General features: G+C 38.1%; 1 protein-coding gene across 1 annotated transcript; it reads right to left on the reverse strand.

The window, feature by feature from the left end:
- Nucleotides 1-2336: 2336 nt before the first annotated feature.
- On the reverse strand, nt 2337-12799 carry naaladl1 (N-acetylated alpha-linked acidic dipeptidase like 1). The gene is made up of 19 exons (XM_067615426.1): nt 12116-12799; nt 11486-11658; nt 10815-10936; nt 9145-9264; nt 8059-8251; nt 7739-7832; nt 7540-7644; nt 6629-6714; nt 6399-6518; nt 6235-6320; nt 6083-6146; nt 5671-5738; nt 5432-5523; nt 4705-4798; nt 4111-4192; nt 3720-3893; nt 3247-3334; nt 3052-3144; nt 2337-2781 (listed from the first exon to the last, which is right to left on the reverse strand). The coding sequence occupies exons 1-19, from the start codon at nt 12313-12315 to the stop codon at nt 2604-2606; spliced, it is 2232 nt and encodes a 743-aa protein (XP_067471527.1). The 5' UTR covers nt 12316-12799; the 3' UTR covers nt 2337-2603.
- Between the last annotated feature and the right edge of the window lie 250 nt (nt 12800-13049).

The raw sequence follows: 13049 nt of genomic DNA on the forward strand, positions 1-13049 counted from the left end.
TCTTTGTTTCTGAATGAACATTTGTAATTTTCTTTTAACACACTACCTCAGTGCAATATAATAGAACATGTTTTTTCCCCCTTGACATTACTGTATGTTTGAGCAACAGCACTCCTATAACTTGTTTGATATTGTGCACAGTGGTTGTTAGACTGATGGTGTGATGTGGATAACAGCATTTGCCAAATGTTATTAATGTTAATCTTTCTAACGACTGGCGTTTTGTTGCTCATAGTCCTTATGTGCAATCAGTACACAACAGGCTGATTTAGATACAATTTGACAGACAAAAGATGACACTAAAAACTGAAGAGAGCATCAGGTTTGTAATGAAATATTCGTTGACATATAAGTAGTATTGTCATACTTAACTACATGTCTGAAGCAAATATTGCACTTATTGTACTTTTTATACCAATAAATTTATGACAGCTATAGTCACAATTATTATTATTATTATTATATGTTCACTGGAGGCTTCAAGTTCCCACATTGCTCTTGTGTTAGTTGACTGATTGACCAGGATTAGCTTCCAAACTAGTTTTAATGTCACAAATCATGTTCATAGGTCGACCCTTTAAAACCTGACTCAATGAGCACAGAGAAACTTTCCACTTTAAGCAGATGAATGTGAAATCAGCTTTCTGGTGTCAAACATATTGTTGAGTGAAAGGGAATTTTAAACTATCCAACACTACATAAAAAAGTCAAATTAGCTGCAAAATAAAAATGATTGTGATAAATGATAAATGTGTTTACATGTTAATGATCTGGACTAATGATGCTGAAAGGGGTCATTCTGAGGAAGGAGTGCATTCATGTTTCATATTTTACATACATTTTGCTTATAGTTATCTAAACTTTTACTAACATTTTGAGTGCATGAGTACTACTTCTGTAGAATTGTTTGTACTTAAGAAGAATATCTGACAACTGCCATGATTTTTATGTAAAATCATTCTCTTTGAAGTCTGTTAAATCTACGGTTGTATGTTAAATATACATGTACAGAAAAAGTACCAAACGTCCCTGTGAAATGAAGGTAGATGTACATTTTTGCTGCTACTATTAACCACACAAGTCTTAAATAAAGTGCCAACAACAAATCTATTCTGGTTTGTGTTGGGAATTAATTTTCCGAGAAATACTTGGTAAATGGACTGCATTTATATAGTGCCTTTCTAGTCTTCCGACCACTCAAAGTGCTTTTACACTACAAGCCATATTTACCCATTTACACACACATATGCTGATGGCAGGGGCTGCCATGCAAAGTGCCTGCTCACCAGGAGGATCTAATCTTTTACACACACTCACCCCGATGGCACAGCCTTCGGGAGCAATTTGGGGTTCAGTATCTTGCCTGAGGACACTTCGATGTGTTGAGTGGAGGAGCCAGGAATCGAGCCACTGATCTTCTGATTAGAAGACGACCTGGTCTACCTCCTGAGCCACAGTTGCTCAGTCGAAAATGGAACCCCTCAAGGTAGTGTAATTAGTCCCCTTTATTCTCCATTATGATAAATGATATATGTAAATAAGTTGTTCTAGATATTGGTACTATAAGTCACTTTTTCAGATGTGACAATTTTAATAGGAATATAGAATATATTGAAAAGAAAGTCCAGGAAGCTATCATCCATATTGATAAATTTGAATATGCACACACTCTAGTGCAGCCCTGTCTAGTCTCAAACATACTTCTTCAAAATGTAGACAATATAGTCTGTATGAAACACTATAAAATCTTTCTATGTATATATAATTCTTTCTATAATGAAATGCTGGGTGGGACCACAGGAGTCTGCAACAGGATTCAGTTGAGGCCCATAGATTACATGCTGAATTTTGATGTGATGCAGTTTGTCTGTGTTTGCTAGATGCTGCCATAATTTTGCAGACTGATCCTTCAGATATATTTATTTAAAAAACAAACAAACGGATCCACCTGCAGTTTAGGTACAGTATATTTGGCCTCTTTGGACTTCTGTTAGTTATCTTTTGCTACTTTGAACAGTTACATATCAAAGTGCTGATGGCCAGATCTCCTTTACAGCTGACAAATGCTGCTGAATAACTTTATTTAAACTTTATCCTTTGTATGTCATTATAATGCCCAAAATGTTCAGTGAAGGGTGATTTTGACCTATAACTCGTAGATTCATAAACCTAGTAAATTACCATTATAGTACCATTCTGCCATAATGTGTCTGCTTTACTCAATTTTCATTGTCTGTATGTAAAACCTTTGTAAAACAAGGAAGACTAAAGTATCTGCAGGAAATTCTCGCAATTGGTGAAGAATTTACAAAACTTAAAAGACATTTTTTGTGGTGTTTCATCATAAATGCTTTAATAAAAAGATTTTTTATATTTAAATATTTTCAATCCTGTTACAAAGACAGAACACATCACAAAGATTCATGCTGTTTGTTGATGAGCTTTGTTCATTGATTACCAAATCCCATCACCTAATATCAACATACAGGAAATCAATGCTTCTGTTAGCTTCCCTCTCTCTGCCCTGTCTCTTTTTTGTAAAATCCCTAATTTATTGCAGTCCATCTCTCCTTTCCTACTTCCTCCTTCCTCCTCTTCTTTGTCTATATGACATCAACCAGTGTATCGGCGGCGCCCCCGATGGCCTGGCTCAAGACTGACAGATGGTAATGCACTTTGTCCCAGTCACTGGACTGTCCTGATGACTCAGCGTTGGCGTAAGCATCAGCCAGACCCGGGAAGGTTGGCTCACTGGCATTGCTTGAGGCCCAGATAACATGCCTGGGTGACACGCAAGGAAATGTAGAGAGACGAACAATGATCAGCGGCTGAACAATGAATAGAAATGTGCTATCACGATGAACTCTTATGTCAATGGCTATGGCTACTGCCATGTAGAGAGGAATTATTTGAATGAGATCTGGTGCTATTGGTATTTTAAACTACAATCAGAAATAAGTGTAAGTAGTCAGCAAGGTCCACTGCTCCTTTTTTCCCCAGGGTGCCCAAGTGGGTCAATCTTGTCATGAGAGTGATACATCATCTTCTTACCTGTATGCATATTTATCTGGAAAGGCCAGAGGGTTCAAGAAAGCTCGGTCCAGCAGCATGAGCTGGTCGTTTATCCTTCGGACCTTCAGTGGCCTACGAGAAGAGAGAGACAAAGGTGTGAGTGACATTTTTGTTTGTGGACAGCGAGGGAGACAGCAATATGTTTATACAGGTACAGTATGTGCGTGCCCTTACGTTTCATTTCTCAGGTCTGAACTTCGAATGACTTGATCCAAATGAGTAGCTGCACTGCGAAAGCTGGCCACGGCATGTTTTAGTGGTTCTGAAACAAGACATAGATCTGCTGTGCAGCCTCTCAGCAAACATATCACCCTCTCTAATCCTCTGTGACTGCTAGTACAAGAAACAGCTGCTGCTTCTGTTGTTAGTTCTGTTCTTAAGTGCAGCCTGAAGACAGGTTTTTATCAACTCATAATATTCCTGCTACGAGAAGCATTTTGGGTAATCCAGATCCTTGTCAGAAATATGAATTCAGTAAGTCTTAAGTTACTCTTGTTCCAGCTGCTTTGAGATGGAAGCAACAAGTCAAAACCATAAAAACATTAAATTCACAATTTACCTACATTTACATTAGATTTCAATGTGCGTGTTACGCACTGCAATATTCCCCTGCATCACTGAAACATTTCCAACTGTTCTGTGCTTACCCATGGAGATGTTCTTAGCTTTTAGTTGATCTTCATATAGGATCACGGCCATGAAGAAGTAGCTCTCCAGAGTCTCAGCATAGTCACTGCAGTTTAATGGCAATACCAGGCTGTCAGCCAATCGTATCAGGACGTTTCCTGCTGTCCTGGCAATGGCCTGGTGACTGACGAACCCTGAGAGGAAGAGATGGTAGAATGAAATGTTAATACACAAAACTGCAGAGGAAGTAAGACTGAAATATGAAGCTTTATGTTCAAATATACCAATTTGTCTGTAGTGGTAACATTCAAGAAAGCATCATCTGCAGTATCATGACAGGAAAAATACATGAAGTGGGACTTCGATTGGGTATGACTGTACAAGAGGTTTGGTAGAAGAAGCATTGCTCACCAGGATCAATGAACTTTGAGGCGTAGTCAAAGGTGTCGTATGCCGTATGGTATGCAGGGTAAATCCGAGCATTTGTTTTAGTCTATAGGAAAAAAATGTCCCCAATGATAGGAATTACATGATTGACTAAATAAGTGCTATATAGTTCTTACATCACCTCGAACATGTGAACACTGACATGAAAAACTTTTCTTGGGTGACAGTTTAAGATCCAGTTGGCAGGGAAGGGGAATGTATCTTGAAAAATACTGTGGCCAGTGTAATGCACCACGGATTGAAGTGCTTGATGCTCCTGCCTTCCATGGCCTGTAAATTTCAGTGGCAAAATCAAAAAGTACTATTACCAGTAAAAAACTTCTAAAATTAGAATGGTGACTACTGACCATATATTTTGCCTACATGCTACATAAGGCACACACATTGTCATCAGACATAACTCCTAAGTCAGAGGTGTGTATGTATTGTGCCAGATTTCAGCCTGCCGTTTAGCATGATGTTTTTCCCCATACAGGAAAGGAAAACTTTAAGGGTGAATCGTTTCTCCAGATTTTTCTAGATTGTCACACAATGAGTTCATCAGGACATTTTTCATACCCGGTCATATGTATATGAAAAGTCCATGGACGTAATTCCCAGGTAATGGACAAAAGCGGCATAATCGCTCCCTGCTCCTGATAGGTACCCCATTCTGTCAATGGGAGAAAGAAAACAATCAACACATAATGCATATTTAATTAAGAGCATGATGGACTTGAAACACACACAGACACACAACAACACACAGATGATACAAATCACAGGTAATAAACACAAGAACATATTGTATGGAATGGCTTACTTAGAATGGAAAAGCGGCATTTTTTTCATGACCACATATTACAAATGAAAAGCATCAAATATTGTGTATCTTATATCTCATGCATTAATGCATTATTGTTATTATTACTATTATTATCATAAGTTTGGTTGTAAGAGGCTTTGCTTTATTTATAGGTCTATTTGGACACTTATATGCATAAGTAAACATACTCTTTTTCAGTCACAATTTCATACAGTATGGATGCACATATTTAGATGCACCAGTATAGAAGTCAGTATAGAAGTTGGCCGATAAGGAGCTCTTCTGGAGCACTTTGATTATTCTCTTTTCTGAGTATAATTTTCATGAAACTGCTCTCAAAAAACTACAGATCAGGCAAATAATCCTTCAATGAGAGATGGAGAAGTTGGAATACAGTTCTTGAGAATGTTTATGTCTACGATGCAGTGCAGCATGTGGGATCATTTGCTGCCACAGAAAGGTGTAACTGAAGTTCATTACCTGGGGATGAGTCCATAGGCTGGACTAGTTCTGTTGGTGTATTGGATCCAGTTGTCATACACAGACGTTGAGTCCAGTCCAGGTGCCTTGACCTGCAAGACAAACACACTTTCATGCAACAGTTTCAGACACAGGAGCAGGACAGGAGGGTTCTTTGCATGTGGACAACAGTTTCAATCAATTTAAAGTGCTGAAGGAAAACAATTCACCTGACATGCGAGTTAGCTTTTAGACCTCACCTGTTTAGCAGCTGTGAAGACGACGTTCTGTACTGATGGCATCCCCGAAGCCCTGAGAGTGGCGTTGGCTAAGGAGAACCAAACTTCTGGTCAGTATACACAACTTAAATTGGCAGCCATTGTAGAAATGATTTTTTGTGCATTTAACATGTTGTAACACGGAACAAATAATCTCTGTCAACAAGTTAGTTACAAAACCATTACTCCAAACCTCTGATGGCTGAAAATTCATCAGTACTGGAAATGTCCAAATGTATTTACCAAAGCTGCAGTTTAGGAAGTTTGTGATAATTTTTTCAGCTAATAGCTGCACGTCAAGCTGAATTTAAAGACTGAGACCATATGTTTCTATGTGTTTTTGTGCTTTTGGCATTAAATCTTAGATTTTAGTGGTGTACGTAGAACTTCTTACCAAAAACAGCTATATCCACATTGATGTAAGCAACAGTGCGTTCACTTAACTTGGTGAAGTATTGCTGAGGGGAAGACAAGACAACACACAATTTCCAATTACATTTACATTTTGCTTGCTGTTGTGCATCACTTGTGGATTGAAAAAATCACCTCTGTGTATTCAGCAGACCCAATAAGGCCGAACTCCTCTGCTCCCCAGCTTCCAAAGATAATAGATCTCCGTGGCCTCCATTTTCCTGCCACAAGGAGGGAAAGAGATGAACTTTTCATCCATCAGTCAGTCAGTCAGTCAGTCAGCCATGACATTTCCTCACCCTGCTTGACCATCTGGCCCAGCACCCTTGTCATTTCCAACATGACTGACGTCCCGCTGCTTGGGTCAATGGCACCATGAACCCAACTGTCCCTGTGGTTCCCATAGATCACATACCTGTCTGTGGACATAATCAAACACAGCACATCAACACATAGTAGCCCTAGAGTGATCACAAGCTGAAAACAGATGACTTCTGATGGCTGATTTAGACATGGTTACTAGTCCTACCTGGCTCGACACTCCCCCTGATAACTCCCATCACATTGGAGGAGTTCTTCACCTCTTCATAGTTGTAGATGTCTAGTTTCACATCACTAGAACAGAGGTTCAAACTCAGAAGTAGGAAGAAACAACAACAAGAAACAGACAGATATCCCACTGCACCACTTTTGCTTCATCTCCAATAGAATGTATTTGAAAACATATATTTTACTCTCTATTCTTGGAGTTGACAATTGAAATGTGGTAAATTCATCGCTAAATGGTTCTATTGTAAGTTTGTTTGCATGTGTACTTACATTTGCTTTTTTTAGGCATGTAGCTGGCAAATTTTAGTCGCATTTAAGTCCAACCATAATAGCCTGATACTAAGACTGAGTTTGTTTTGACATCAGTATTTATACATGATCTATTTTAATCACTGAAAGAAATGGAAAAGTGGGCGGTGATTCACAGATCTTGAACAAAGCTATGACGCCAAAATGAGGTTAAAAATGAGAAGAACAAGGAGGGATCACAGCCTTACCAATAGATATAATATATAAAGATTTATTAAGTTTATTTGATCATTTTTAAAGAAATATTGAATAAAGACACAGTAAAATTGTGTAAAATATCATGTTTTCAATGAAGAGCTGTTACATGGTGACCTGGACATACATTTTTTCTTTCTTCATCTTACTTCTTAGTAATGTATGGGACTGGAAGTAACAAATTGGTGCATTGATGTGTTATGTTTTTTCTCCATCTGGAGCATATTTGCAGTTTAGGAAAGACTTATGCTTTGTTATTTAAGTTTCACCCAAAGTTTCCTGATCATGATGATTATGGTTAAAGAAACAGGTGCATTGCTCAGTAAAAAAAACACATAGTTCATATTTCAATGCAGCTAATGCCTAAATTGTCAAGCAGTTGACTACCTGTTTTTGAAGGCTGATGTATTTTTAAACCCTGGACCACCAAAGTTGTAGGTGCAGTTGAATGCTCCCTGCCATTCAGCTGGAGCTTTCATCCCACCCAGTTCACTGAAATAACAGATGGACACAAGTAAAAATGTGTTAATAACCAAATATTGTTGGACCATATCAATTCCACAAGCATATTTGTCTTATCACAAACCATATTAATATGTAGGCATCCTCAAATCCGATTGGTTGAATTGGAATGGGAGGGATCCCTGTAATGTTCTTGACTGGAATTCTGTAGGTTTCCTCTGCAAAATATTTCATGACAATGAGTTATAAACTCATCTGCTGGTGAGAGATTAAAGTCATTTGGTCTGATTTTATTATCTTTATGACAATGTTTTTGTTTCTTGTAAAAATCCCACGTCATATAGTATTGGAGCCAAAGTGCAGCAGTAGTTGAATAAACATACAATAAAAGAGAAACAGTTCTTCAGTCACTACTGTTTCTGTACAGGTGTTTTCTTTGATTACCTTTGGCAGCCAGGTAGGGTGTGAGTGGGTCTCCGTAGAGATTCTTAAAGGAACCTCTCTCTACACCGGAAGGCGGCATGTACCAGGAGTGAGGATATGTCTCATCGACGTCCGACATGAAACCGTCATTGATGTCCAAAGGGTCTGTGTAGACAAGCACACCAATGACACCATAGGGGGCTGCATTGATGGCCTGGATGAGACACACACATTTGAATTTTATCAATTCAATGTTTGATTCAATCAACCATCGATGTGCTTTACATATAGTTGTTGTTTCATCTTTTCAACAATAACCTCATGGTAGCAGACCAGTAAGAACGACAGTCTTACTGATGGCTATTAAACACAGTGAAATGCTCCTATCTTTTCAATCAATCAATCAATCGTTTAATGACCACATGACCGAGGTCGGTGGAATTTGCTTTCGGTACAGCATATAGGGAAGCTCATAACACTGTGTCAGACATAGAACAGATAACAGCTTAACACAGGACTGGCGCAACAGACAATATATGCAAATTTACGCAACAATATTTACAGACAGTATATACATTGACATGACAGTTTAAAGTGCTTACCATTTCTGCAAATTTGTTTTGAGCACAGTTTTTTCAGTGATGACTGTCAATGTCATCTAAGTTCTTCTATGTCTATTTCATATACTTGTTTGCTGGGAGTCATGTGTTGCTTCACATACAGAAAATCAGTTTGAATCTTGTAGTTGTAGCTGAGATGATGAACACACTTTGTTGATTTTCTGCATATTTTGCAGACTTTTAGCACATTTGCACAAATATCTGATGAGTTAAACTCTTACCATTGTTTTCCGTTTCAATATCACAGTACAATGAAACAGAACTCACAGTGACAGTACTGAAAAGAAAAATCTGGCCCAGCAAGACAAGTTTGGTTTAGATTCAGATTCATTAGACTGTAAATTAATGACCTTGTAACACATATGTTCTCCAGAAACTTTATAGTCTCAGTAAAAGGGGTTGACTCTGTTCATGATACTTTCCAAAACACTCAGTGCATGATAACAGTCTAAAAGTCACCCACTAATTAAAGCAACGTGACACTCACTTTATCAGCTCTTCCAGCTCCACCATATCTAGTGATTGCGATGGTTCCTCTGAGGTCCACTGTCCGGTTCAGGTGCTGGTAGTCACTTGGTTTCCCCTGGTTGGCGTATACCAGTTTCCCCTATGAAACATTGGAAAAATCAACACTTGGCCGATAGTGGCAACACAGCTGATGGTAACAACTCATTGATCACTGATCTATTTACACCACAAACTAAAATCCTTTATGAATCTGAGCCTGTGAAAGAAGATAAAAATACTCTCAAAATCATCTCATTACACCCTGAAAATCCTTTTACTAGACTATTGTGCTTTTCTATGATTTCAGACATGACAAAAAACTGTAATTCCTCATCACAGCCTCCTCTTTCATTAAAATCCTTGTCATTGCCTTTTCCTTCCCTGCAAGAGATGATCACAGACAGTAATATTACAGTAAGACTTATGTGTCTTAACAGATGGGTTTTTGCTGGTTTATTAACTTGGTCTACATCATAACTTGTCATGTTATCTGTGCTTAATACAACACGTGAAAAGTTTTGGCCTTGAGGGCTCCATTCCAGATAAGAAATATAGGTATGTGCAATACCCAAGTTTTTGTTCTCTTATGCTTTTTGTCTGTTTTTTCACATTTGCTTCTGTTTAAAGTCTGTATTTTGTCAACTTACTGTGTCCAGTTTAGTGAGGACTGTTTCTCATGTTGATTTTTATTGGATTTTTTCTTTCGGCATGATTGATTGATCCCCTCTATGATTATTTCTGTGACTCACAATTGCATTTCATCTTTGTATAGACATATACAATATAAACAAAACCTTCTCCCAGCTTTATATCTACTTTTGGTACACCACTACTAATGTTTAAAGCATTATTTTCTTTAAAGCAGGAACATCCTGGTCCTGGTGCAAGAGGAATACATCAATTATCTTAAATTCTTAGATCAGCATTACAATCAAATAATCTTTAGAGTCAGGTGTACACTGTCCTGTCATTAATGGGTAATAAAATATTCCTGCAAGCCTACAATAAATAACAGATAGATTTCCCTTATCTGCTGACCATCAGAGGACAAAAGAAGTTATGAAAGGGGCCTCAAAGGTTATGACAGGCTTGTGATGTCATGCTGGTGAGACGTGAAAATCATGTGATATTTGTAGTTTTACAGTTACTGCACTGACATTATTCATACTTAATTTAAACACATGAAGTCACACAAACACAGACAATCTATCAATTGATTTATCATATATATATATATATTACCAACATCCAACTGACGGTTCTTATAAGACTATATTCTATATTATTTGGCTTCTGCATGGTGTACTGAATTGATTTTTTTATGTCCAGATGACTTTGGCTTAGCACTATACACTTGGGTTCCTAGACAAAGATTGTCAAATTATTCTCATTTAAAAAGCACTTTAATGTTTAATCTAATTTAACTCAATATATTCTGAATGAGTTTAGTGTATCAGTATCAATATAACACTATTTCATGGAGTCTGTAGATATCCTATGCATTTTTTAAGTAAAATTGTGCATGAGGTGGAATATTTTCATGATTTTAAAGCGTTTTTCCTCCTCCGTCTTTCACAGGAGGCCACGTCTCAGCTCCACTTGGTGCACAGCCTGGTTAATTTCAGATATACAGGGATGTTGTTTTTTTACCTTTGGGTGCCCAGCAGGGGAGTATGCAGCATATGGTTGAACCACTGCAGGATCTTCTTGGTCTGCAGTATAAGGTTTTTCTTTTTCTCTGGCAGTGTGCAGGACAGTATCGGATGGACTCACTGAAATAAACAACCTATGGTGATTAATCTGCTACTAAGTGAGTGAAACTGGGTCACAGGAGTGAAAGCTTTTTCAGTGTTAGGCAGAACAAAAATTAAGTTGTTTATCAGAATAGCTGTGTGGGATTTGAGACTGGTTCCAGTTCTCTAGTGTATTACTGATGCCACTTCAAAACAAAATATTGCTTCCATCTAAAGTTTTGGTTTTGATCATTTTTTAGTAGCTTGGGAAATGGGGGACTTTTGGCCTTTCTGGAACAAACCTACAGATGTTACAGATCATTTAAATCCAGTTTTATTGAGCTTTGGTCATACAAAACAACACATGGAGTTCTGTCTATTGACTCACTCCATTTTATAATGTAATGTTTCTGGAAGACAGTTTTTGGAAAACATTATGAATGACCTGTCACTTGCTAATCACCCTTGAACCCTGAGCTTTCTTGAATTGTAGTTAAATTAAACGATTGTCATATTCAGAATTATAGTAATTACCAACTGGAGGAGAATGGTGTGACCACCCCCACATTCAGCAACCTGTCGACTCACCTACAGTGACCTTGTTAGGGTTCTTGGGGTCAGGAAAAGACAGGTAGACCATATACTCTTCTCTCCAGGCCTGGTCCAGACCAGTTTCAGGGTCCTGCCATCTCTTCAGCATAAACTGCACTGTCTGCTCATCTCCAGCTGTAGTGGCCATATGGGGCACTTTCGTCAACTCCCTGTTGAGGATAAAAAGCTAAAAGCTAAAAGGGCTGTAAGGAATTTATGACAAACCATGACTCCATGAGAAACCACAAGGGGTTTGTATTCCATGACCTGTGAACATTTTCCCAGAAATCTCTAGTTATAGTATCAGGGGAAGAACTTATTATTAGGCTAAATGACTCCATTTGGACTCCATAAAAGTGCAGATGAGCCTGTAGTTGTAAGAATGTGTTAAAGGCCATCACATATTACTTTGACTGATAAATTTCAATGTTTTACAGAACCCAGAAGAATACCAAATTTGCTTGAATGTTTTAATAGGTTTTTATGAACCACTTCTTTTTCTCTCTCACACAGACTGTATTTCCTTTCTACCCTTTCACCTTTTTTTAATCATTTGAACAAATAAACAAAATAAATATAATGACTGAGTAATCGACAGAATCCTTATCTGATCATCCATCAACTCACCTGAGGTTCTCTTGAATCTTGATGTTGTCCACCTCAGAGAGGAACTTCTCAATGAGGCTCTCGTCCACATCCTTCATCACATCACTCACCCAGGACGGTGCCGGGCTGTTGATCTCGGTGATCCCATAGTGACCAATTAGGATGCCAAAGGTGAGTATAGCAAGACTACACAGAACTCCAATCACCGCCTGCTTTATCATTCTCCTCCCTGGGATGAATAAAACTGTTCACCTCCTTTTTGTGCCTGATTCTTGTGCCTAAAAGTCAGATTGAATGTTGCTTATGAATCCAGGTTAGAAAAGGTTGTCCCAAATGTTGACTCTAACACCGGTATCCCCCGGAAGGAAGGAGGCACCCAGTAAAGCACTCGTAAAGTTTACTCATTAATGTTTACAGATGGGATGAACTTTACCCCTTTGGGTTTGTGCATGTTTGTGTGCATGGGTTTATGGGGGGAATAAATGATTTTCTTTTGTATGTTCAGACTCACTCTAGGTCAATTTTTTATATATATTGTAGATATTTGAGTTTTAGGTAGATTGTATCATTAGGGGGCCTGTTTATTGTGTGTGAAAGTGTAAATCCTCACAAGCCTCTGAGGTGAGAGTATGATTTGGAGAGGGATTTCTGACGAGGAGGCTCTCGATGCAAGAGTGACCCTCATCAAGTAGTAGAAGACTAGACAATAATAATAATAATAATAATAATAATAATAATAATAATGTGCCCCCACATACTCCAAACTATCAAAGGCGAGTGAACTCCCAGGGCACCGACTACTTCTGTGACTGGAGGCCAACCACCTACTAGAAGGAGAAAAAAAAGTTAACCTACTCTAAAAACAATGATTAAAAACTAAAACTTAAACTTAAAATAAATGCTATCAAAGTGCTACCTGCAAAAACACACAAAAACCAGCACAATTAAAACTAGC

Source organism: Thunnus thynnus, chromosome 2 (genome assembly GCF_963924715.1).
Source record: "Thunnus thynnus chromosome 2, fThuThy2.1, whole genome shotgun sequence".
NCBI classification, from domain to species: domain Eukaryota; kingdom Metazoa; phylum Chordata; class Actinopteri; order Scombriformes; family Scombridae; genus Thunnus; species Thunnus thynnus.